Genomic DNA, 27342 nt, shown 5'->3' with positions numbered 1-27342 from the left:
GACAAGGAGTCACAGGCTCACAAAGGTTCCTACGTGTGCGCAAGAACCTTTGCGGGTAGCACCAAGAGTAGCACCCCTAAGGAAAATGGGGCTTCCAGGTCGAGCGACTCATGAGATCAGAGGAGGGGTTGGAGGAGTCAAAGAGGAATCAAAGGAGTCAAAGGGGGATCAAAGGGGTTGGAGGAGTCAAAGAGGAATCAAAGGAGTCAAAGAGGAATCAAAGGAGTCAAAGGGGGTGTCAGAGGAGGGGCCAAAGGAGGAGTGAGAGGAAGGGGAAAAGGAGGAGTCAGAGGACAAGTCTTGAGCTCACAAAGGTTCTTTTGTGCACGTAGGAACATTTGTGGCATCACCAAGAGCAACACCGCTAAGAAAAATGGGGCGCCCAGGTCATGGGCAGCTCACAAGATCAGATGAGGGGTTAGAGTCAGAGAGGAATTAGAGGAGGTGTCAGAGAAGGGGAGGAGGAGTCAGAGGAGGATTCCAAGCTCACAAAGGTTCATGTGTGCATGCAGGAACCTTTGTGGCATCACCAAGAGTAGCACTGCCAAGGAAAATGGGGCTTCCAGGTCATGGGCAGCTCACGAGATCATAGGAGGGGTCGGAGGAGTCAAAGGAAGTGTCAGAGGAGGGGAGGAGGATTCAGAGAGGAGGGGACAAAGGAGGATTGCGAGGAGGGGTCAAAGGAGGAGTCTCAGAGGAGGAACCTCATAGGAGGAGTCAAAGGAGGCTCACAAAGGTTCTTGTGTGCAGGAACCTTTGTGGCATCACCAAGAGCACCACCGCCAAGGAAAATGGGGATTTGAGGTCATGGGTGTCTCATGTGATTAGAGGAGGGGTTGGAGAGGTTAGAGGAGTTAAAGAGAAATCAGAGGAGGGGAGGAGGAGTCTCAAAGGAGGGGGCAAAGGAGTAGTAAGAGGCGTTGTCCCGATCTCACAAAGGATCATGCGTGCATGGAGGAAATATGTGGCATCACGAAGAGAATCACCGCTAATGAAAATGGGGATTCTAGGTTATGGGTGGCTCATGAGATCCGAGGAGGGGTTGAAGGAGTTAGAGAGGAAGCAAAGGAGTCAGAGGAGGTGTAAGAGGAGGGGAGGAGGAGTCAGAGAAGGGGTCAGAGGAGGAGTCTCATAGGAGGGGGCAAAGGAGGAGTCCCAAGCTCACAAAGGTTCCCTGCATGCGCATAGAAACCTTTGTGGCATCACCAAGCACAACACCGCCAAGGAAAATGGGGCTTCCAGGTCGTGTGGGCTCATGAGATCAGAGGAGGGGTCGTAGGAGTCGAAGGAGGAGTCGGAGAGGAATGAGAGGAGTTAGAGGTGTTAGAGGAGGGAAGGAGAAGTTAGAGGAGGGGTTAGAGGAGTTAGAGGAGGGGTCATAGGAGGAGTCAAAGGAGGGGTCAGAGGAGGGGACTCAAAGGAGGGGTCAGAGGAGCAATCAGACGAGGGGTTAGAGGAGCAATCAGATGAGGGGTCATAGGAGGAGTTAGAGGAGGGGAGTCAGGGGAGGGAAGGAGGAGGAAAATGTTGGTTAGTGAGGAGTTTCTTGCATATCATGTTTCCCCAGAGTCCTACTTTCAAAAATTGCAAGTAGTGATACAATGTTGTGCTGACACAGTGTTAGAGCCAATGATTGGGCATGTGGATGTGATGATGAAAATGTATTACATGCTTGATAGCTCTTTGTCCTTGGAATATGTAGTCTTGGTAAGCAAGAAAACACTGAGTGGCTCGGTGGTAGCCCTGGAACTCAGTGGACAGCTAGTGTGGATATGAAAGCGAATAGGGCTGGGCCTTCTTCTCTATAAAAGACTATTAACAGTTTTGAGGATATCATTGACCTCACACTACCTTTGGACTTCCCAAGAGCTATGTGTGACAAAGGCAAGAAAACTCTCGACCAAGTGGTTGATGAGAAGAGAATTATCCCCCTTTTGCTACAATAGAAACCATCTTGCCAGTTGAGCCAATATATAATACATTTTCCTAATAGAGAGAGAGTGCAACATTTACCAATGTATTATGATGGAAACCTCATTATGGAGTTTCCACATTATGAAGAAGGAAGTGCCAAAAAGATGGAGGCCATGGAGCATAGGTACGCTAGTCATGTGCGGACAAAACCTCATACAACAAACATGGCTCTGCCAAACATCACAGTCATATTGAGTCATTGCATAGGATACCTGGAGTGTCATAGGATTGCCTGCCCTTATTCCCTGACTCATGTTTGCTTTAACTTAGCTTAATTTAAAGAATTTCTAACTAAGAGGGTGAAAAGAGGAACAAAGCTGTAGAGAGAAACTACAAGATCACATGTACTCATCACTGCAAGGAGAGAGTGTATTGCATGGAGACTTGTGATTGATTCATATACTATGTGACACCTCACGATAGACATTACACAAGATTGATGGTACATGTTGGAGAGCACAAGCATCCTATTCAACCAGGTCTTCTAAAGTCTTCTTTGGATGAGACAGAGGAATGGGTCAATGATGTGGTGAAGATGGATAAGTAGGTAGGTCCAAGGAAAATCTAGATGACTATTGCAAAGGAAAGGTCTGCAGGCTGCACGGGTCAATCCGACAGGCAAGACAATCACTTATTGGTGGTTGAAAAAAAATATGTCAATGCCTAAGCCCAATGGGTTCAGAACTCACAAGCTCACAAACTGAACAGAGAATACACACACAGAAACACAGAAGCTCACTCTCTCACTCGCTCACTTAGATAGTACACAATGAATAATGTTCAGACACCTCTATTACTGTGCTCCTCAAACTAGTACAATGCTGCTCAGTCAAAAAACTCTATATTTGCTACTATTATCTCTATCACTCTATGTTATTTTGTAATCCAAAATGCTTCCTACTTTACTATCTTGGAAGGAACCTCTTTCTTATCGTGCCATTGGCCTTTCTGTTACAAGAACATTCTATTACAAGACTGCTACAATAACAAACATATGATTACATCCCATAACTGATTCTAGTTCTAGTGGTTAGATTGACAACAGTGCTTCCAACTAATTCGGCATTTCTTACGATTTTTAGACGAGCAAGGGTGAACTTGCTTCTTTCATTGTATCCATGAAAAGTTCAAAACTATCATATACTTATCATAGCGCCACATCTAAATGCACTCTGGATTAATCTAAACTATCAAATACTTTCATTCTTACGATTTTTAGACGAGCAAGGGTGAACTTGCTTCTTTCATTGTATCCATGAAAAGTTCAAAACTATCAAATACTTATCATAGCGCCACATCCAAATGCACTCTGGATTAATATATGTGAGATCTTCATTTTTTGAGAATTACACATCTGGTGCCTTGGGATTGACACATCCAAAGATTATCAAGATTAACATGTCTGAGATTAGTTTTTTTTGAAAATTACACATCTAGTATCTTGGGATTAACACATCTAAGAGCATGATTCTCTAGGAATTACACATCCGAAGTTAGACCCATTGTTTGTCTGAGATGGGTTCAAGATCTTGGATGATCTTCCTAGTGTAAAGCATCCAATGGATGACATTCATACGTCAACTATTCAAACATTAATGGAGTTATAATCTTAATAATTTATAATATACGAACTAATGAGATATATCCTAAAAATTTCTCTAAACAAAGTTTCGGTCTATCCTTCTATTCAGTCTCTCACTAGTTTCTTAATTTGATCACCCTATGTTTTTCCTCACAAAAGGTTTTCTCCCCAATCCTGTGATTGCGTGTGCCAAAATAAAATTTGTGTACAAAGACACACATATATGTGGCACAAAAACAATTTAACTTTGCTACCAAGGAGCCTGGAAACTACTCACCAACACAATGCTCAAAAAATCAAAAAATAAATCCTTTCCGCGCGATAATAAATAATGACACCATAAACAAAGTCCTTCTTATGCATTGAAATGCATAATAAACTTCAAAATTGCACACATGGATAGACCATCAATAATGTGCCAAGAAAAAATGGACACAAGGTGGAACACCCACCTCTGCTTAGCAAGGTCTTACCAAAGATGGTTAATAATGTGCATCTATGCCATCAAAATATTTATCCCTTTCCTTCTCTGTGTAGGGTTTGATTCAGAATCCGTTTACAAGCTTGGGGAGTATTTTACCACTTAGTGTCGGCAGCGTGAATGTGCGTGAGCTTAATTGTCCTACTATCTAATAGGGACCCATCCAATGGATTTTTAGCTTGCTTGGGTCTAAATCCCTCGATCACTTACTAGCTCCACTGAACATCCAAACCTCGTCATGATGTCTCATACAAGAATTTGGCTACTACTAGCTGAATTATCCATAAGGGCTTTTGCCTCCACCCATTTAGTACAATAGTCAATTGCCACGAGGATGTATTATCCCACTTTTAAAAGGACTGGTTGATGAGGCATCCGAGAGTAGCAGATGGCTGTACGATTCTCTGACCCCTCGTTTGACTCCTCTAATTTCTCTATTCTGCCTCCTCTAATTCCTTCTCTGACTTCTCTATTATGCCTTCTCTATTCAAACTGAGGGAGTTTAGATGTCGTCCGACTGCGTCACTAGACGGTCAGAGGACAGATGTAGGGCTATTAGGTGTCTTGAGCTTGGTGTTTTGAGTGATTTAGATGCTGCAGAGACCAAATTCTTTTCACTCTTTCCATGTTTTGGTGCCCCCACTGAAGAGATCCACTAAGGATCTAAATGGTTTTTTTGTTGAGGTTTCCCTGAAGTTAGCTCAAGCCGTTTGTTAGGTATTTGGGCCAACAATTTAAGCCATGTTGCAAATCAGCTTGGTGGAGTTTTCAAGGAAGGAGGATGAAGATGTGGATCACTTTCTTAGAAGGCTAGAGCTAGCTACATATAAGGACACTGATCATGATAGGTTAAGATTGCGGGATTTGTTATTGAATAGGATCATCTAGATGGTGATGGGATGATCTTAGATGGGATCAAAAGTAGGATTGGATAGGAGTGAAAATTTTGTTTTTAAGAACTTTTACAAGGAAGAAGACATCAAAAGAATTTTGGAAAGAGAAAAATAGGTTCAAAGTTTTTTGTCAAAAGTTGATGAAGGTATGAATGTCCTTGCCGGGTGTAGTGCCAATGTGGTTTATTCTTCAAGAGGCAGTTGTTGTAAAGAGGTATCACAGATTTCAGATGGTGATAGTCCCAACAGTTTAAAGGAGTTGCATGGCTAGGATATAGGTACTAAGGAGAAACTGTATGAAGTTTTCAAGGATATGCAGAGTTCAACTCAAGATGTTAAGAGTGTCAGGTCAAATGATATTGTCATGAACAACAGATAGCACACGGTAGAGAAGACAACGGAGTTGAGGAGGTTATTTGTATGATCCTGTAGAACCAATGGTGTGTGGGAAGGTATATACATGTAGCTTTAGAAAGACATGGGCTGGATAGCTAAGGATCAGAGGAGTTAGAAGGGGAGTTAGGGCATTAGAGGGGAGTCAGAGGAGTTAGAAGGGGAGTTAGGGCATCCGAGGAGAAGTAAAAGGAGGCAAAATAGGGGAGTCAGAGGAATCGGAGGAGGGGTCACAGGAGGCAAAATAGAGGAGTTAGAGGAGAAGTTGAAGGAGGGGTTAGATGAGTTAAGGGAGGGGAGTTAAAGGAGGCAAAGGAGTTAGCAGAATCAATGGAGAGGAGTCAAAGGAGGCAGAATAGAGGAGTCAAAAGAGGGGTCAAAGAAGAGTAGAAGGGGTCAGAGGAGTCAAAGGAGGGGATATGCTTATCTAACCATAATCTAAGAGAGAGGAGGTTGCTTACTCTAATGTTCAGGTGAACTATGTCTTGTTGAAAAAAAAGAGTGATTGTCCTTACCTTTATAATGATATACCAAAAGAGTGATTGGCTTCAAAAAAACTCATCAAAAAAGTAAACATGCTTATATAGTAGTACAAATAAGAGATTGACTTCAGAAAAGTTCACCAACCAATGAACCGACTCCCAATATTCACCTAATGCATCCTCCACTCAGGAAGGATATAGACGGTGATTAGTACGTTCTCTTTTTCTTTTTGTTCTATTTACTTTAACAACTCAATAGGCTTTAAATTCTTAATTGATGTTTTGGACTTGTAACAAATGTATTTTCTTGTAAAACTCGACTACAATAATCATCATTTTCAACATTACCTCACCAAAGAGTCTTAGCTAATGTTGAGAAAGATGGACCAAAAGAGAGCAAGGCAATCCCAAGCTTGTGGCATGTGACATACTAAAACCACTCTTGAAGTTTCGAAGATTCTTTTTCTGTCATTACTCTTGGATTATATGTAACATCTTTTGGTCTCATAGATTCTTTGGATCTTTTATGCATGTTGACACTCGCTTTGTAAAGAAAAAACCACTCTTGTGACACCACTTTGGTTGAAAAATTATTCCTTTTTAATTTCATTGTTTCAAAGGAATTTCTACTAGGAAATATTCTAGAATGCCATTTTTTTTTAAAACAAAGCCTTTCTTGATTTTTTATTTACATGCTTTTTCTGCAACAAAAAAATAATTATTTATATTTTACTTGGTAAACATCTTAAATAATTTTGGAACATTGTAAACACAATACAAAAATTCTTCTATATGTATTTTAGACCATTTGTATGTTCCTTTTATCTAGTAAAGCACAGTTCTTTATATACATCAAGAAGATAAGGCTAGCTACAATAATCATCATTTTTGCCATTACCTCACCAGAGAACCTAGCCATGTAGAGAGAGATGGACCACAAGAGAGCAAGGCAATTCCACCGAGTGAGCAATCTTGAAAACCTATGGCATGTGACTTACTAAACCACTCTTGAAGTTCCCAAGATTATTTTTCTTTGTAACCACCCTCATGGATTATATATGTAACATCTTTTGGTCTCATAGACTCTTTAGATCTTTTGTGGATGTTAACACTAAAGAAAAAGCCACTCTTGCAACACCAATTTCTTTTGGCATTCTAGAGTATTTCATAGTAGAAATTCATTTGAAACAATGAAATTTAAAAGAAATGATTTTTAACCAAAGTCTCTAACCTTCAGTGATTTTTATTTACATGCTTTTTATGCAACCAAAAAAAAAACAATTTTTAAATTTTACTTTGAAAACATCTTAAATTTTTTTTAAACACTATGTAAACGTAATACAAAAACCATTCTGTACGTATTTTAGACCATGTGCATGTTCCTTATATCAAGTAAAGCACACTTCTTTATACACCAGAAGATAAGGCTATCATAGCATTCATTTAGTGATTTCATATATTATAAATTTATTACGTACATGATTTTTAATAAAACTTTTACTGTAAGTAAATGCATGCTAACTAAACATTCTCAAGAAGTTTCATGGACTCTTAAGTTGATTTGAAACCCTAAGCCACTTTTATAGCTCAATTACAAGACTAGCGTTCATAAAACCTGTGTGTGTGGGGATGAGGGGGAGGGGGAGTGGGAGTGGGGATATAAAAGTATACATAACAGGCAAAGGAACGACAATCAACAATGCATCCAGTACACCAGAGAATACATCCTCATTAGAGGCAGTTCATTTACCCTACACTTTGCCAATCTAAATAGGCATGTTTTGTCACTCCTAGTAGCTAGATACTAAAGATCCAACTCTCTTGCAGGGAGGAAATGAATTTTCCACACAAGAATATAAACAAGCTGCAAATATCTTCACACCCTTATTAAATTCTAATTAGAGGCGAGCATACAAGCATACCAGGGCTCATGAACCGAACAGCTTACAGATGTGAGCCTTTGCAAACGATTTCCCAGATCAATAATCAACTCCTGAAGACAAGTAGCCCCAATACGTTGTAATGCAAGATTAACCAGTGCCAGACCCTCAGCTCCTTTCTCTAGTAGAATAATGGCCCTTAAAGCTGTTTGCACTGCTGCTGACACATGTCTAAAGACTGTATCATCAGAAGACAGGCTACGGTTGAGTACCCGAGACATAAGGTCACCATCTGTCACCACATTTGTATCTGATCCATTACCTCCATAAGAAGAATATTTGGCAAGAAGGAAAGCGATTTGGGAGATTGTGACTCCAGGATCATTAAGAAGAGTATCAAGTTCCTCTTTGCAATTGCCCAATGAACTCTCCAGTTCAGATCCAGATAGCCCTCTTTCTGTGGCATTTTGTCGTAGAAGCAGAAGCCTGCCAAATTCAAAGGATGTGGTGAGCTTTCAAATTTACCCCCCCCCCCCCCCCCCCCCCCCCCCCCCCCCCCCCAAAAAAAAGACCTGCAACTGCTGCATTTTATTACCACCGAGTAGTTGTGCAGTGTTGCTCGTGAGACCATTGAATTAGTACTCACCCTGTTGCCATGATAATGAGACGCTGGTAATCATTCTGTGCCTTCCTCAGCCTGTGTGCATTCAACCTCAGAGTTTCAGCTATAGTGTCCTCTGTCAATGCTTGCACTTCACAAACAGTGTGAACTAAGCCCAAGCCTACAACTGTTTGCATTGATCTCCAGAACAGAACTCTTTGTTCAAGCCCTGAGAAAGTGATAAGAGCATGAAGATCAACATGAGTGTAGAAACTAAGAGCCCATTATTCCTCCCTTTTCAAAGGTCTTTGATTAGAGAAAAGAAAGCGAATGGCTAGAAGTAAATGCTAGTCAAATTTCATAAAAATAATGGCATATACACCTGGGGAGGATGCAGCAGAATTTGTTGGGATCGGAGTGGACTTTCCAACCACCACTCTAGCACCAGTGCGCATTGACGAAATAGGTGGAACCAGTTCCCTGCATATTCCCTTTCCTGATACAGTGGCCCAATATGCAGCACGCAGGGCTTCAAGCTCTTCTTTTTCCAGCTCTAAGGTTCTCCGCACACCCGCCAGCCATTCCAGAGTCTTTGGGAGCTTCTCAAAGGAATCCATTTGCTGATTTGAACTTACTTCAGGAAGCTTGTAACGTTTAACAAAAGACTTTTGCAAGTATTCAACACCTGCAGATCCCTGAATGATTGGTGCAAGAGCTTGAATTCGTGCTACGCTAATGTCTGCCTTGAGAATCTGTAAATATGTTGCACACCTTAGTCTTTGATCCATCTATCCACCTGTCCTTCCAAGACAAAAAATCTAGTTCGAAAAAGTTGATTGAAACACAGAAATTACAACACTTCAATATGTCCCTCGCTCCCAAGATTGACAAGGAACTGAACATCTTTTCAATCCAGTGAAACCCAATCTCTCCTGCTCAACACGATCTCACTTGACCCTGCCCCTCCTGCCCGATGCGCAATTCCTTTGCAATGTAAATAATGCATCATGGCAGCTAATGATCATAGGAGCCTATGGAAAGTTCAACATCCTAACCATGGCCAGAACTGACATGTGCTCGCACTGCACTTGGGTGGCACATGGACTTAACTATATTAACAGTGCACGTTTCGGCATAATCCACGTCGCCAATTGCCATCAAGGTTAGGGTGGTAGGTGAGTCACTCACCAGCGCGAAGCTCTGAACAGCGTGCTCCTGCGAAGTCCTGTGCACGTGAAGTAGAAGTATGTACAATTGTCAAGGGAAGCTTATTAGGCCAAGAGCCGGGTGCAGGACATATATGTGGAGAGGCCAGGCAGCTGGTCGGGCAAGCTGACCAACCGACCAAGGGAAAAAGGCCCTACAAATAGGTCCCTCCTCTCCCCACTTGAGGCATCCAGCATCAAGTAATCATTGAATCACGGGAGCAGCCAGTAACGGCCAAGAGAATGGGTTTTGCAATCAGCCTGCGCAGATCAATGTTGTTTAACCCTGCATTAGTTTTCAAGATCTCCACAGCTCAAAAGGCACAAATCCTTCTATGCAGTTCCCACCTACTCAGCCCAAAATTCGGCCTGCAGTCAGTTCAGCAAAGAAGAAGGCGCCATACAGATTGTGGGCCAATCTCCACATATACGACAGCTCAGGTCTTATTTATTGTACTCATTTCAACACTAAATACACCGAAATAATGGGGGGCAGTGGGTGTTGCTGCATTCTCTTCAAAGTAGATTAGCATAAAAGTAGGGTAACGAAAATCTTTGTCGCATTGCTTACCACTCAAGCTTCCGCAATGCATGTAACATTGGTATCACAGCTAAGGTTTTCTCAAGGATATGCACAGTCCATTGCAAGGAAATTAAATTATCCCTAGTGGATATTTCCTTGTACTTCAGGAAAACCGTTGAGCCTCTCACTATGAGCCATCATGACGAGATAAGTTCCTCTGCCAGAGGGATTCGTGTGACAACTCCCATGGAGACTAATCTTTCCCAACCCCTGTGAAGAGTTTGTTAACACCTCTACGCTGATGCAGATGTTCTTGCACGTGAGCAACCCTCAAGTACCAACAAGACCCATAGAAGAACAATTGGAATGTGAGCATCCACATGCGCTTAAGCTCGAGCGCATGAGACTGGAATTTGAGGCTGCAAGTATCGGTGGTAGTTTGAGGCTGAGTAGGCTCAACGTGCTCCAGAGCTGAGGTGGCCCAATGTAAACAAGACCATTAGCCCTCATAATTATCCTCGACATGTAAACATCCTCAGCGTCTTCCTCCACTCTTCTTTCTTGGTTACATCACTTTGGGGCAACCTTCTGCCCCAACTCTTGCTCTCAGTCAACAATAATGAAATATCTGCACAATACACCAAATTAGGGGAAGATGGGCTGACACCCCCCCTCTTTAGGTTATATTACCAAAAGGAATCTACTCCGAATAAAAGATCTCGGGTGCCCGGGGTTCACCACCGGTCTGCACCTGACCAACCCCAGTACATGCAATAAATACAATCAAACAATCAGGCCTCAAAATCACCGAGCCTGTTGATAGCGTGCGACGAGAGTCATCTTTGGATCTTTCCGCCCTGCATAAGGACTCCAAAAAAGCAACCTTTCCCAGACTCTACTTTCAAGATGCTTTGGCTTGCCCTGAGTGTCCACACATAAGTGTATGAATTTTGCCCTTACTAATGAGCCCGTGTTGTTTGGCCTTGGTTTTCATGTAGTGTGGACCCACACATACCAATGTCATAAAGATTATGTCTAGTGTGTACTCACCACATGCAAAACCCATAAGACCACCTCTTTAGGCCAAAACAAGTGTGCACAAACACATCTCCACAAGGTGCCCAGGCATCCCCAGTCCCATAGACATTCAGACACAAAATATGAGGCAACAAAACAATGTCACACAAATAAAATAAACTCCAAGCAAGCATCAATGACGCATATGCACGTGTAAACTTGGATAGTCACCCATCTGATCTTTTAGGTACTCATCCCTGTACACGACCAGAGCTTACAAATCCCTCGGGCCCCGCCCAATCTAAAGGCGATCTCTATGGGCCTAGCTAGAGATATCCTTCCATAATCCCACCATGTTCTAGATATCCATCATGGGCCTCACCCAAAGTCTAGACACATTCCCTGCCAGAGATATCCCACCATAATCCCGCCATGTTCTAGATAGCCATCATGGGCCCCACCCAGAGTCAAGGCACATGCTTGCATGATTAATCAAGATAATCATATGCCAAATGATCGGTTTGTGAAATCCTCCCAGCTTCTAATTAGTTGTCCGTGACTAAAAAGCTTCCAAGTAGGCCTTCAAAAGATTTGAAGAATCGTGAAAGCAAGTTTCATCCACCCACTTTCAGTACAATGCTGGATAGTTCTTAGATTTCACAAGGTATCTGCGTATAATCTTCCTCCTAGGGCCCTTGCACTCCTTATGAAATACAGTCTACTCAGGTTATAGGACCTCCTCAAGCTCATCCGGGGATCTTCCAAACTTGGTTCTATTGGAGAGTCATATGAAAAGCATTATGTATCCTCCAATGATCTGAAAGAAAGAACCGGTATGCAACTTCATGAAAAGACCCATAAATCCTATTGGAGAGCTAAGGGTTTCCTTGGCCTCTTCCGAAGACGAGCTTTCTTAAATTTGAGTAACACCCAACTACCCTCTTTGAAGTCAAGCTGTCTTCTGTGCTTGATGTTCTTGCGCAAGGGGATGAAATGTGCATGTTTGCTAAACCTATCAATGGCATAGATAAGAAGTCATAGATAAATCCATAATAAAACCCATGGCTATGCTCTACCATGGCTAATTTCGAATAGGTAAAGGTTGAAGCAATCTGGAAGTTTTATGCTTGTCGAACTTGACCTTCTAGCACACCAAGCATTCCCACACAAAGGCCTCACAATGTTCCTACATATATTTGGCCAAAAGAAATAGATTTCCAAAGCCTGTATAGTAGTAAGGATTTCCCTACACTGAAAATATCGTGAAGCGATATTTTCAAACTTGACCTTCTAGCATACCAAGCATTCCCACACAAAGGCCTTAATGTTCTTACGGATATTTAGCCAAAAGAAATAGTTTTACAAAGCCTGTATAGTAGTAAGGATTTCCCTAGACTGAAAAATATCGTGAAGCAAGCATGGAAGCTTCCCTGCCCTGTCGCCTTCGCCTTCATCCAACTCCCCTTCTCACACGCTGCCCTCGGTCCCCGCTACTTGGTTTCGCCCCTTGCTCCTGTCCTCCGCCTTCCTCCTTCACCCTATTGATCCCTTGCCTTATGCCTTCTTGCTCTGCACTCGGCCTGCCATCTACCTTCGCCCACCTCTAGCCCCCTGGCTGCCTGTACCCCCCCTGCCTAAGCCTCTTCTTCACCCAATCCCTATCCTCTCCCTCATCACGTGTTTTTCTCTTCGGCTAGTGTTTTCATCTTCTGGTCTTCACACCTCCACGAGGACTCCATGGCAGCCGCTCCGTCATCCTCAACCGAGGTCGTCGTCCCTTGCCTTTCCTTCTCAAAAGCAGACCTCCATCTCCTCACTTCGAGAGTTGCTTGTTGGACAAATTTATTTTAGTGGGAATGAAAGATTTAAGCAAAACCTAAGGGTCACTTGGTTCAAAGGTCAAAATCTAATATCACCAGGCAGTAATAAGAAAAAGGGTTTCATTCAGTAAGGAGAAAGCAACTCGTGGAATATCTTGTAGATTGAGAGATTCATGGGTCTAATTATAGGAGATGGTGGCTCACTTTGTGGTGCTACATTAGAGGAGATTCTAGGTACTTTATTCCACACCTAATCATGGATTAGGGAGACTTAATTTGTTGTACTCTTGCTATTTAAGAGCCACTCATCTAATGCAAGGAATCACTCTCATTTTCATATCATTATGTTGTTATTATGCTAATGATTAGTCTTAATCTCCTTTATATGTAATCCAAGCTTAATCCACCATGCTAATCCTTGTGTTTAATCCACCAAAGATACCTCTTAATTGGTATCACAACTTAGATTTTAGCATAGACATTAATTCTAGTTAAGCATGTCATTAGGATTAATGCTTAGCATTCACATTACTGTATCATCACTTCTAGTGATAGTTTAAGCCCTGCCTACACCTCTATCTAGTGGAGAAGCTATTGAGAACTGTGGTGCCATAGAGCACATGTAGAGGCAAGGAGTGAGTAGGTGAGGAGGAAGGCACATGACAAAAGTGGTTTATCCCACATGCAAGGACCAAGCAAAGATGTACTCTACCCATATAAAAGGGGTCATTTTCAAGCAATGGATGTACAAGCACTTGCACACATCTCAAGCCTCTTTATGAGTACAAGTCTTAATCTTGTGACGTAATTGTGCTTGAGTCTAATGCATACACTCTATTAGCAGTCATCTCCTATCTGTACATTACACCAGGGCCTCTGTTGTGGGTGTGCCCGCACATTTCTGGTGTTCCCCCATTTTTCCTCACTTTCCATGTATTTTTTCCCATTTTTTGCTACGTGTGGGAGGCTATTTTCTGCCTATCGGCTATATCTGTTGCTGGTGGACTAGGATTGTGCTACCCGATCTGACCTGCAACATTGGCTGACTTGTCTTCACCTGGCCAACTAGGTCTTCTGTTGGTTGTGAGCATCTTTGTTGCAGTCGGCTTGTTTTGGGCTGGCCAACCAACAACATGAGGCCATATAAAATGGCCCTTGCTTCCCACACTTGTCATTGTACCATTCCGGGATTTTTCTAGTGTACATACAGAGTTTATACAGCTCTCTCCCTCTCTCATCTGCGTTTTTCTCTCTACAGCAATTGTCTTCATTTCCATTGTGCATTCTGACATGATATCAAAGCTCCAGGTGGCGTGAAGCTTGGAGACAGTGGGACCTCGAGGGTTTGTTGATTTGAGGTGCTGATTGGAGATTGCTTGGGCTGTTCGGGACTTGGAGATTGGGTAGAAGGCGGCCATCACTGTTGGACAGCCACCTTGCATATTATTTGCAGCCTCTTCTTCTTCTCTTTTTCCACCTAGCCTTCCTTCACAAGACCTTGTGAACCCTTGAGATGGCAGACTTGCTTGAGATGGCTGAGAAGCACGTGAAGATCCCTACACTCTCCACGTTTCCGATGGACCCGACAGTTGGACGGGAACAACTACGGCATATGGAAGGTAATGATGGAGTCTGTTTTGGAGTCTTATGACTTGGATGATTTCATTGTAGTTGGTGTTCCACGGTCGGAGTTGGAAGATGGGGAGTCACCCTCAATACGGAAAGAACGGGAGGCTTAGGCACAGTTATGGGATGGTGTCAATGCCTATGTGCGTTCTTTCATCTTCCTAAATTGCACGCCACAGGTGATTAACCATATTAGGCATATAACGCTAGCCAGAGGGATTTGGCAACATTTGGCTTCTCTGTATAATAGGTTATCACCCATGAAGCGGATCTCCCTGGAAGTGTAGATGCACGTGATGAATCTTGCGAAGTCTTCGACGATGCGTGAGCACATCAACAAGTTACAGGCTCTTCAGCAAGAGGTTCTTCAGGTAGGGAAAGAGATATCTTCAAAGGACATGGCCATCACCTTGTTGTCTCATTTGCCCTCTCAGTACTCAGCATTTTACTCCTCTTTGATCACCAGTGGTGGCAGGCTCAGCACCATCACATGGGAGGAGCTTGTGCCTATGGTCTTGGACCATGAAGAGCGTTTTATGAACCCTCCACAGGGCAGAGGTTCTGAGGCCTTGGCTGGCCGACGGTCGAATGGCGCCGTAACAACAACAACAATAAGGGCAAAGGGAAGTCTTCATCGGACAAGTCTTCTAACAAGAAGCCCGATTCAGAACGTGAGAAACTGAGTATGCCTCCCTTCCATTTTTGGCTTTCGGAGGTTCAGCATCCTCTTTTTAATAATGATCACACTAGTAATCAAGTTGAGTGAAAAAAAAAAGCCCCGTGTGTGGAGAAAAAGTTCCTAGTGGATAAGGATTCCCAACATCGAAAACAATCACCAAAACCAAGCTCAATCTGCTGAGTATATACCTGAATTTGCTCCAGTACAAACCGCAAGCCTTTCACCAAGGCAACTCCAAATGAACTTTGACTCTTCTCTCCCATTCTGGATGAAATTTGTGATAATTCTTTCAACAAGAGTTCAAGTGATTCGGTTGCATCACTGTCTCTAGCAGGTGCTCCAAGCTTCAGAACAATGCCCGAGGCATAGTCTAAAAGCTTCTGAAAATAAGCATAATCATGACTACCAGATTGAAGAACCTGCAAAAATGCAAGTTTAAGGGAATATATATGAGTTGTAACCATGCCTCTAATTGGAAACAAAAAGACAGAAAACAGTCCAGAAATTGAAGGTGCTTAAAAGAGGCTTAACCCACATAAGGAACTCTTATTATCACAAGTACATGGAACTTTGATGGAAAAATTGAACCTGAGAAAATATCTGAACATCCAAACACTCATTTATTTCTTGTTTCCAACTCTCTGGAGCAAGGTTCTCCAGCTCTAACTTCATCTCTTTAAGCAGCCCAATAATCGTCTCATAGTTTGGAGGGTCCTTGGCGAACCCTTCCATAACCACGTTCCAGAAGGCATCCTCAATAGTTGTCTTGATTTGAGCCTGCATGTTGAAACGGTGGTAATTAAATGCATACAAAGCTGACTCATACTTAAAAAGCACACATGAAACAATGAATCACCTGGATCTCTGCCAGTTTGCCAGGGGTTTTGTTCACACCAGAAAACACATCAGGAGCACTCCAATTCGGCTCATGAAGCATTTCGTTTACCAGTCTCTCGTTGTCAATTCCTTTCTCATCACGTGTCGTGTCTTGCACCAGCTGGAACGAAGATGCAAAATGCTTCATAGGGCTCATTTTCATCTCTCTACCTTGATTGAAAGATGACAAAAGAGATTTGGACAAATTTTCATCACTTGTTCCCTCCTTTGATTCAAGTTTGAACGAGTGTGAGGAGGTAAATGGCGAGGGAGGAAGGCTCCCTCTTTCTCGCGCTTCAAAGACTTGGGTACGAGCTTGTGACAGTGCTTCTTCCATCCTTGCCACACCTGCAGACCCAGTAAGATGCAACACTCGTTCTCTCAAAAGTTGATGATCCTCCAGCACCTGCAATCCAAAGGAATGTTTATAATGTGCTTCTGAAACATTGATAGCAATACAGTTTGAATTGGTTTCGTTCATTTTTCCTCCCTGCCTTCTTGTTTTTGTACATGAACAAATAAGCCATTGGAATAACTACTGTTTTGAGTTGTGATTTCAAGAGCATTTAGCACTTTAAAGTAGTCTTTACGACCACAAAAACAACAGCAGCAAAGCGAATGGTTATATAGATGGCTTAAACAAGCCAAAAAAGAGTATAGTTCCAAATAACCATGAAACAAAGGAAAACAGAAGATGTCCATGGCTTTTCAAGCTAGTTGGTAAGTAGTTGGACCCTTGGAAGTTGGGCGGGAGGCTTAAGTCCAATTCTCGCTCGCTTCAGCCAATGGATAGCATAGCCTCTCCCCACTCCCAATGGGTTGAACAAGAGGTGAAACATCATCGACTGAATAGGAGGATCTCTACCCAGGGGAAAAAACAAAAAAAAAACAAAAAAAAAACAGAAGATAAGTTAATAAACAGGCTATAAACTTTGGTGGCTCCCACTTGACTCTGAGACATTGTTTATTTACGATTGGTTGATCACTTCAGCACAACCCTAGTTTCACAACTCTATCCTTTATAACTCTACTTATCCTGGATGTCCTCTACCTTCAAACCTATATATCTTTCGGGCCTCCAACAAATAGTCCTTTTGGAGACTCTCGTCATTGGCAAGGAGTATACTATGCTTGCTAGGGCTAAATCCATGTGTACCATGTAAGAATATGGCAAAGAGGAAAGAGATAAGAGAAAGTACAGTAGACAATGCAATAGAGAGAATGGAGAGAATTTTAAAATTCTGATTATACCAAACAAGAGATAGGTACAATATGATGGTGTTGTGTTGTCCACCCATGCGCTCTAGTGTAGAGCTTAGATGGCGATCTAGACAGACTCTAGATGGAGGGCATACTACGAACATAGAGAATATATACTCACAAGCACTGGATACCATAGCTTGTGCCAACTATGTCCATTTATAGTGCTGCAAGTAGTCCAGTGGACGCATCTAAGATGTGGGCGGCTATGCTGCATTGACACGGCTCACCGCCGGCGTATCCATAATGCGTCCCAACTGACCACCGCCCACAAATGATGAAATTAGTATCCGAGGGAATATTCCTCGGACCCCAACAAACGCTTGTACCTCTCATCATCTTCTAACCATCAACAGTCACAACTACAACCCCTTCCAGCATCTAAGCTGGGGTTCCCACTAAAGATATGTGCACCAATGGCTTGTCCTCATAATGTGGGCCTTACAGATGTGCACCATACATCAATGCGAATATATGCTAACATACGGCAACTCGGGTCTACTTTCTTTGACTCTCAATTTTTGCTTTCCTCGCCCTCTATCCTTTGCTTATTCAGCATTGTACATTCATATGCCTCACATGAAGCATGTGAAATGTTGTAAATACCCTTGGAATTGTGAGATGCTTGCCCCATGATCACACCCCATAGAAGAGCTAGATTGTAATGAACCTACAGATTAGTAGAGCACACGTGCTATGCAGCCTCTGCCAGGGATGGGCTGCCAATAGGTGCCAGACAACAATACAGATAGCCACAACCATGCACTGGACAACAAAGGATGGGTATTGGACATGTGGCCAGGACAAGTGGTTGGCCAAGTTTGGACAGGCTAGACAGATCACGTTGGCAATAGTTCCGTCAAGTTGAGTCAAGTTCGTAGTAAGGTTGGGCAATGTCCCCAACCCCGCAAACCCCCACTTCCGTTGTAGTCTCCTTACAAGAGAGACTAGCCAAGCAGGCTGGACAGATCAGGTTGGTAATAGTTCGGTCAAGTTGAGTCAAGTTCGTAGTAGGTTGGGAAATGTCCCTCTTGAGAGAAAAAGCCTTTTTTGACTAAGAGAATAAATATTTTCTTAGAGGGAGTGAAACAAATACTTCAACAGAACTTCTCAAGCATGCCTTCAAAGAGAGGTGGCAACAAAGTCTGCCAACATTTTGAAGAAGCATCTCGATTTCCCCAAATTGGGCGTTTTTGATGCAATAGGTCACCTTCTTTTAAGTTTGCAGTTTTAGCAGTGAATTCTCACTTAATAATATAAAGACTTTGACCTTCCGCTGCCGTTTTCCCTCTATTAGACACTTCTGTCTAGCCAGTAGTCTTAAAATTGGTATCAAAGCCTAGGGTTTCTGTTTAAAAAAATGTTTCTAGTATTCCATTGTGTTGGTTTGAAAAAATAGTAGGGATCAACCCATAGGCTTCCCTTACTCCTATTCAATTGTCATCTTTTCATCATGGCCGTAGAGGATCCGACAGTGGCATTCTCAATGTTCAAGTGGCAGCCTTTTAGCAACAGTGCCACATCGAGTCAAGGAAACATTGGGAGTCTCAAGAAAATCCAAAACGGACTTGACACTAGCAATAGAAGGACAAGAATAGTTCTAAAAAAGGAGTTGTTCATTCAACTTAAGACCAAAGAGGATAACGACACTTTTAGCAGGACAATGTCGAAGCACCAACTCTCTCGGGAAAAATTCCATGCCTAGCAGCTAGCAGAATAGCTATGTGACTGAGAAAGGCTCTTTAAAACCATTAGCTGTGATTGGTGGAGACTCTTCAATAGCTATGCCCGTAGGAGGATGCACAGGCGAAAGCGTAGACAAAACATGAGAGCTCGTGGACAAGATCACCTTTTATAATAGCATGAAGCTTTACAATGGCAATATGTGTTACACTGTGCTTGGAATCTGGATTGGACCGACAATAAGTGAATATGAGAAGCCCCTTTTCAAGTGAAGTGAGGGAGTTGGTTGATTGCTCATAGAGTTGGCCGTCTGCTCATGACTTCCTAAAAATAGGAGAAATAGATAAAATCCCATAAAATAGAGAAAGCCTCATAACACTAAGATGCACAATTTCTAACATGCCCTCTGCAGCTCATAGTGTGCAAGAGTCTCAAGAAGATAAGCTAATGAAGATGGAATCATGGACACTCCAGTACTGCAGATACCGGAATCACCTTGGAGAGAGAGCACCCGCCAACCTGTTTCCGGAAAACAAAATGCCACCACAAACAGCAAGGAACTTTGCTTGGGTCCGAATTCCCACACAAGCGTGCAAGAACTCCAAGAATAAGATGATGAGCTGCTGGACACACCGCGCCCATAATCCCCAACAGTGGACACACCGCGCCCATAATCCCCAACACATCACGTCCCAACTCAGAACAACAGATCATGTCTATAATCTCTACTACACCAAAGATGACCATATTCTCCCAGATTTTTAATGCCTGGAACTCCGACTCACGATTTCCATGCACCAGGAAATGAAGCTGCTACCCCCGCCCCCCAGCCTCCTTTGGCTGAAAGCACATGGGGGAAATTGCATGTATACTAGAAAAGTACACCATCTTGGTCCTCCCGAGCCGGAAGCACCCTAGGAGCCCTAGATGTGTTACTGGAAGTATCTGTATCATTGTCGTGTGTCGTGTCTTTGTCCTTCTTTTTCGATGAAGACTTGAACTTCGTTTTGTCCTTCTTCTTGGACAAACAATCCTTAGACAAATGTCCTCTCTTCCCACAACGACTCCGACCTTTCTTCTGAACTGAGATAAGTGCTTGATCAGAACTATTGAGACACACCTTGATCTTACCCTTAGAAACAAGGACGACTCTTCTTCCAAGAGAAGGAAGCTAAGGTTATCAAAATCCAACTGAGTGGTTGTGACCTCGCACCTCAAAGCTTGAGAAACCACATCATACTCCAGGGGAAGCTTGGTGAGGATAAGTGCAACCAACTGAGCAAAGGACAAAGCAGCACCCATTGCCAGTAAACTGGTCATGGATAACTTTGGCCTTCATGAGAAATGATTGCATAGAACTGCCTCCAGGAAATAACAAACCATAGAGTTTCCCTTGCAAAGTAACTACCCTCATCGACGAATCTCCAACAAAGAGATCCTCCAATTTGGACCATACTTGATGTGCACTAGTAAGAGTTTGCACGGCCGGTGAGACCTCCTTTGTAATGGTCCGCACAAAGCACTGACTGTGCCTTTGAATCACAATTCTCCCAGTCTTGTAATTCCGAAAGGAATTCATCCTCCTGATCGTAGGTCCACCTCCTCGAGTTTTCAGGACGCTCGGGCTTCTTCTCACTGCCCCGAACAATCTCCCATAAACCCTTGTGGATGAACCAGATCCGCATGTTCAGCTTCCAATGGGCATAATTGGTTCCGTCCAACGTGTCATCCCTGTTCGTACAGGGGGAGCCATATCCACAAGAACCAAGTACACAAATCTCAGCACTCCAAGACTCCTCTCGAGCACTTTCCCCCTTTCAAATCAGCCCCCTTTCAAATCTGAGAGAGAAAGAGGCTGGACAGCAGCACAACATTCCACCAAAACTCACTAGAAACACCCAACCGCAGGGAGGGGAAGCCGGGGAAGAAGCAGAGATGTCGGGGCCGCTTGTCAGGTTGCACCACATGCAAAGAGAATGCCTTCCACTGCGGTCCACGCTGTAAAAACAAAGAGAACAGCTCTTTCACCACGATCAAACACTGTAAAACAGCACCAAGAAGCTTGCCAATAATGCTGGGTATGAAACAGCAATAGTAGGGCAGCCTGGGGAGTGAAAACGCAGATGAAGAAGAGCACCGGGAGCAGAAAAACCCAGCTATGTTCAGAAAACGCAGCTACTGTTTGGATCTCCAGAAAATGCAGCAGAGGAAGGAGAAGAAATAGTCACCTTCAAGAGCAGCCAGCAGATGAAGAAAACAAAGTCGCCTTGTAGAATGCATCCGGGTACCTAAGCGATTGATATCATGTTGGAGTATGCACAGGCGGAAGTGTAGTCCAAACAAGAGAGAAGGAGCAAAGGACATAGAGACCTTTTATAACGGCATGAAGCTTTACAATAGCGATAGCCAACAAGGAATATGTTGGAGGGAGAGCCCCTTTTATAGTGAAGTGAGGGAGCTCGCCGATTGCTCACGACTTCCTAAAATAGGAGAAATATATAAAATCCCATAAAATAGGGAAATCCTCATAAAACTGAGATGCAGAATTTCTAATAGTGACCACAACAGGACAAGTCAAATGATGTTTCTTCATCAGAGGCAGAAGTAGGTTTCTCGGAAACTGATAGGGCAATGGCCTTAGTTTTTGCTTTAGAATATCAATGAGTTTCCTGAAGTATGTTCCACAAGAACAAGTACAAGCAAATACAGGTTCAACTCAACTGGAAGATGAGATGCCTGGATGGGAAGTGGAGGGGCCTAATTATAGAAAAATCCTTGTCCAACTAACACAAGTTTGACGCCTTTTGCAAACCCTAAAAAAGTGCCATAGAAGTCATTTAACACGTTCTTATTAGGCTTGGCCCCTTGGCTAGGCTAGTATGCAAATGCTTAGGTTGCCAAAAACTAGTCCAACACTGCCTAGTACGGTAACATCTTGCCTTCTCCTGATCTGCCTTGATATTTCGTGCCTCACACCCAGCCTAATCTAATAATCTTCCACACATTTTTACGCTCATCAATTCTTGGCACTCCTTGGGAAATACTCCTTGCCAAACTATTGTACATTTTTGAGGGAAAAACTTGCATCATTTGTATCTTCTTGTACCATTCTTCTCCATTTACAGCATCCAATGCTCATCTTGATGTTGGTAACAAAATTTTTTCTCTCTTTGCACCTAGCTAGGAGTGACTCCATGATATTGTTTCTGTTGGAATGATAATCTCCAACCCCGGAGATGTATATAAGGGTTTTTATGCTATCCGGCTAGCCCCTTCATGATGTATATAAGGACACGTCTTTGTGCCATATAATTCATTCATCATTTTTGTTGAATTGTTGGTTCATTGTTGGCTTCTCCAAGTTTCTCCTCTACTGCCGCTTGCTGCCTTCAGCCATTCCCTCATGGTATCAGAGTGCTTAGGTTCTCAAGCTCGTGCTTCTACACTATATAGGAAGACTACGGGGTATTGTTACCGGGGATGACTCCCAGGCAATTGCAACTCCTCATCGAGTTGAGATTGATGCCTAGCTTGATAAGGATGCTCGGGCACATACGTTCATCATCTTCAACATTAAACCATCTGTTTCTAGTCCATTTGATGACAATGATGATAAGACCGCAGAAGAATTGTGGGATGCCATTCAACGCAGGTATCCCTGTAGGATGGCTGCCCAAGGCCTGGCCATTGTGCAAGCCGTTCTAAGGGCTGGCCAACTGGTCTACAACCCTTGGGGGCTGGCTGCCTACCTGCCCAAGCCCTCTAGGCCTAGCTGACAACATTCCCAACCCTTGATGGACTGTTGGGCTTGGCGATGGCCCCCCTTGGCCATTAGGGTGGCCCACAATGGCTACCCCCTTTGTAGGCAAGGACCTTAAACCCTTTTGGGGTGGCCCACAAGGCCATTGAAACCGGCCTCTGGTAGAAACCAAAATAATAGCCCAAAGCCACAATTCTCCCAAAAAGTATTCTTTTGTTTTAAAAGCTTTGTCCCCTTCTAAGGTTTTTAAAACCTTTGTCCCCCACATGGGGTTATAAAAGGGAAACTTCAAGATAAGTGTCCCCAAGTGTGAACATATAACCATTGTCCTGCGCATTGTGTCCTGCGCACTGTCCACCATGCTTACACCTCCGCTACACAAATTCACAGGGTCGTGACATACCCCCCTCTTGAAAAATGGCAAGCGTCCTCGATTGCATTCTGGTGATACAACAAGACATCCAAAGTGGAACCACACTGATAACGAAGGCTGCCCCATAACGTAAGATATCAGCCATGTGATCCAACTAAAAGTAAAAAGTACAATATGGCAAGATCAGCGCCCCAATCTTTCTGAGCCATGTATATGTAGCAACATTCACTCGAAACCAATGGTGTAGTAATAGTCAAGTTGTATACCACTGTGAACCATACATAACCACAACATCCAATGTGACTAGTACACATATCATAGAAGTCCCATAAGCAGATGTATTGTGAGCTATCAGTACCTTCGGGTGAGACAAAAGCTGCACCAAGCGACCTCTTGATGACATCTGAGCGTGTCTGTATCAAGGGAGCGGAAGTGCTACCTCCCTCTTGAGAATCAAGCAATGCTACAGACCTATGCTCTGTTGAACCTGAATGAGCCGTAGCAAGAGACGGCTCCAACTCAAAGGCATCAAGATAAAGCTGCAATACCTGAGGTGAATCTGCTAAGTCACCCTCCTCCAACCACTTCGCATCCATCAATGAATATAGTTCTTGAACTTCACAAGATAGGGACGGGAAACTTTAGCTCGTATCTTTCTTTCCTTATGTGCCAGTACCTGCTCGGGAATAAGAACCTCATCAAGTTCCTCCACTTCATCCAATGTGACTAGTACACATATCATAGAAGTCCCATAAGCAGATGTATTGTCAGCTATCAGTACCTTCGGGTGAGACAAAAGCTGCACCAAGCGACCTCTAGATGACATCTGAGCGTGTCTGTATCAAGGGAGCAGAAGTGCTACCTCCCTCTTGAGAATCAAGCAAAGCTAGAGAACTATGCTCTATTGAACCTGAATCAGCCGTAGCAAGAGTCGGCTCCAACTCAAAGGCATCAAGATAAAGCTGCAATACCTGAGGTGAATCTGCTAAGTCACCCTCCCCCATCCACTTCGCATCCATCAGTGAATAGTTCTTGAACTTCACAAGATAGGGACGGGCAACTTTAGCTCGTATCTTTCTTTCCTTATGTGCCAGTATCTGCTCGGGAATAAGAACCTCATCAAGTTAAAAATACAGCAAATCACGCTTGGCACGCTGAAGCTCCCGCCCCCCTCCCTGCTCGCGCTACCTGCATACCTGCCTTCCTGCCTGCTCTTTCCTCGCGCCCCCCCTCATTCCTCGCGCCTCCCCTTGTCCCCCCCGCCTGCCTTCGCTACTGCGCCCCCCTCCCTCGCTGCACTGCCCGCCGCCCCTCCTTTTGCCCCCCCCCCCCGCCTGCCTTCGCTGCTGCGCCCCCCTCCCTCGCTGCATTGCCCGCCGCCCCTCCTCGCCTTCGCGCCCCCCCTTCTTTCGCGCCCACGATCACTCTGCAGCGCCCCGCCCCGCCCCCCCCCCCCCCCCCTCCGCCAGCTCTTTCTCCACCCCTCCCCTCTTGCGCGCAGCTCCCGCCCCCCCCCTAGGGTTTCTCCTTAGCCGCTTCACCCCCCCCTCCTTTTTCTTGCTGACTTCCGCCCCCAGGGGGGTTTTTTCCTTTTTCGCCGGCCTTCGTCTTCCGCCTGTCTGTGTGCAGCTCGGTTCTTGCAGGATCTCCGCTTTCGCCTCGCCTTCGCCATAGCTTCAGACTCTAATGGAGGCTCCTCTCGCCCCGCCTCAGAGGGACTCATCCGCAGCCCCCTCACCCGCCCCTGAGGACACCCCCCCCATCAGGCTTTCTCTTTTGCCAGAAGAGGAAGCGAGCCTCATCGCAGAGGTGGAACGCCTCCAGGCTCATTCCACCATCTGCCGTATAGTCGGCACTCGCCCCAGCAGAGGGGAGATCCGGGATCTTCTCCAGGCCCGCCTTCTTGCAGATGTGGGCAAGATCCTGGACGTACAGCTACTGGGCCGTGGACATTACCAGATCGAGTTCGAGACCGCCCAGAGCGTGGCCAAGGTCCTTGCCATGAGTCCCCTTGACATCAGGGGTGCTCGGGCTTTCTTCAGACCTTGGCAGCATGGCTTTGACCCAGCAGCGGCGGAGCAGGGAGAGCGCCTTTTTCATGTTACAGTTTGCTTCCCTGGACTCCGCCGGGAGTATCTTCCGCTCCTCTCTAGGCTAGGAGCATTGGTGGGCTCGGTACTAGAGACTGGCCCCACAACAGCTTCAGTGGTGGCCAGAGCAGCTGGGCTACCTTCGGTCAGAGTTTTGGTGTCTGACATCTCCTCCCTTCCTAAGGTCATTCACCTACCTAGGATAGGGGTGGGATGGATTGATCAGAGAGTGGAGTTCTCGGGGCTCCCGAACCAGTGCTTCATTTGCAGGCAGGTCGGTCATCTGGCCAAGGCCAAGGCCTGCCCTCGCAGGAGACCCCGACCCTCACCATAGCAGCAGGCCCCTGATGGCCCGCCTACAGATGCGGCTCGGCAGGCTGCCTCCGGGACACCTGCTCAGGCCACAGAGACCTCGGAGTGGCAGCCTGGACAGGGGCGCCGCCGAGGGAGACAGCCGCAGCAACACGCTCAGAGACCGCTGTAGCAGCAGCCACAGTCTCAGCCTCACTGGGTTCCCGTGAGGAACAGCTTTGCTCCTCTCCAGGAGGAGACCCCTGCACCCCCTCCTTCACCCCCCCCACCCCCGTCCCCTCCCACCGCCTCGCTTCCACCTTCGCCTCCTCCCGTCCCCGCTCCGGTTTCGACAGCGGCTCCCTCTCCACCCCCCCCCCCACCCCCCCCCCCGCCCGCCTCACCTTCCTGGGAGACCCTGGCAGTCCCCTGGCGTGCACCTGCAGTCCGGAGGGCGCTGAGCACCGACCTCGCTCGAGCACCACAGAGGAGACCTGCCATGCTGATTCGGGCTTCACGGATATCATCTATCCGCAGTCGGCTGAGTCGCCTCGGCACTAGACAGCGCTCGGAGGCTTTTGATTACGCCTTCACACGGCTTTTTGGAGCAGAGGGCCCCCATGAGCCAACACCCATCCGAGTTCATGTAGTGATACCTCCGGCCCGCGGGGAGGAGGCACTTGATTCAGCGGTGGCCTTCTCGTTCCCTCTATGTGGCCCTTGCGACCGGAGTGGACTCTAGAGCTCGCTCTTAGCACTTTGAAGACTCAGGCAGTTGAGTTTTCTCATCATGTGAGCGATCTGGAGGTGACAGATGTGATAGGCCGACTATGGGAGTTGGCTCATTTTTTCTTGGATCCCGGGAGTGTGGATGCCTTAGGGATTCGTCATTTGGTCGTTCGCATAGTGGCAGACTTAGCACGCGACCCTGGATATGTATGTATACACGAGGTTGCTCTGTCAGAGCGGGAGGCAGTCGCCATGGGCCACAGCCACTGGCGCCTGATCCGTGATTCTTGCAGTACACCGGGTGGGCAGATTCGCAACCGCTCGCATGGGGACTACTCTCCATCCAAGCCGCTTGCGAAGGCCCGCCGTACGGCTGAGACAACATCCACCTCAGCAGGTCATCCATGAGGATCATCTCATGGAATGTACAGGGCCTTGGCGGAGCACATTTTATACACTATCGTGGTTGCTTGAGGCAGGAGCTTTAGAGATGCCTGGTTGGTGGCAGCATTGATATTTTGATGATGCAGGAGCACCACTTGGGTGAGAGCAGGATCTGGAGATATGGTTCGGTGATGCCTGGTAGATGGGACACCTTTTGGTCTGCAGGGTTTGGTCCTTTGGGTGGACAGGGAGGAGTATGCATGGTCATTGCAGATGTATGGCGGCAGGCCATTGTGGATCGAGGGATCATTGTGCCTGGTAGAGCACAGTATGTCATTCTGAGGATGCATGATGAGCTATTGGGCGTGCTCAACGTCTATGCGCCCAATCATGCTAGTGCCAGAGCAGAGTTCTGGACCCAGGTTACGGATGCATTGCCAGAGGCCGCACATTGGTGTGTCGGGGGAGACTTCAACATGCTTGAGGACCCGGCCGATAGGGTGGGAGGCAGTCATGTTACAGTGCACGGCACGGAGCTTGCAGCTTGGGACCGGTTTTGCATGTCACTGAGGATCACTGATGCATGGCAGCATGGGGCCTTCTCCCACTCTCAAGACAGTCTTAGTTTCTCTCGGTCGGATCGCCGGCAGGGAGGGACTAATCTATCACGGATTGATCGCTTTTATGTGGGCGACTGGTTACGGGAGCGAGGGGGGGGCTCCGTCGGCATTCTCGCTGGC

At 45.3% G+C, this 27342-nt stretch overlaps 1 protein-coding gene across 3 annotated transcripts in view; it reads right to left on the bottom strand.

Moving 5' to 3' along the window:
• Positions 1-7361: 7361 nt before the first annotated feature.
• Positions 7362-27342, bottom strand: part of LOC147614460 (uncharacterized) — a 79071-nt gene continuing 59090 nt past the window's right edge. For all 3 annotated transcript variants that reach the window (XM_086780992.1, XM_086780993.1, XM_086780994.1), the window contains exons 7-12: positions 16013-16438; positions 15745-15933; positions 15345-15575; positions 8669-9038; positions 8332-8515; positions 7362-8171 (exon numbers count right to left, since the gene is read on the bottom strand). In XM_086780992.1, coding sequence (XP_086637118.1) covers positions 7700-8171; positions 8332-8515; positions 8669-9038; positions 15345-15575; positions 15745-15933; positions 16013-16438 — 1872 coding nt within the window. In that variant the 3' untranslated portion in view covers positions 7362-7699. The remainder of the gene's footprint in view (positions 8172-8331; positions 8516-8668; positions 9039-15344; positions 15576-15744; positions 15934-16012; positions 16439-27342) is intronic.

Source organism: Cibotium barometz, chromosome 42 (assembly GCF_041138505.1).
Source record: "Cibotium barometz isolate CiBa-2024 chromosome 42, ASM4113850v1, whole genome shotgun sequence".
Classification (NCBI taxonomy): domain Eukaryota; kingdom Viridiplantae; phylum Streptophyta; class Polypodiopsida; order Cyatheales; family Cibotiaceae; genus Cibotium; species Cibotium barometz.
The sequence above is the reverse complement of the archived record's forward strand: the minus strand, read 5'-3'. Positions and strand labels throughout refer to the sequence as shown.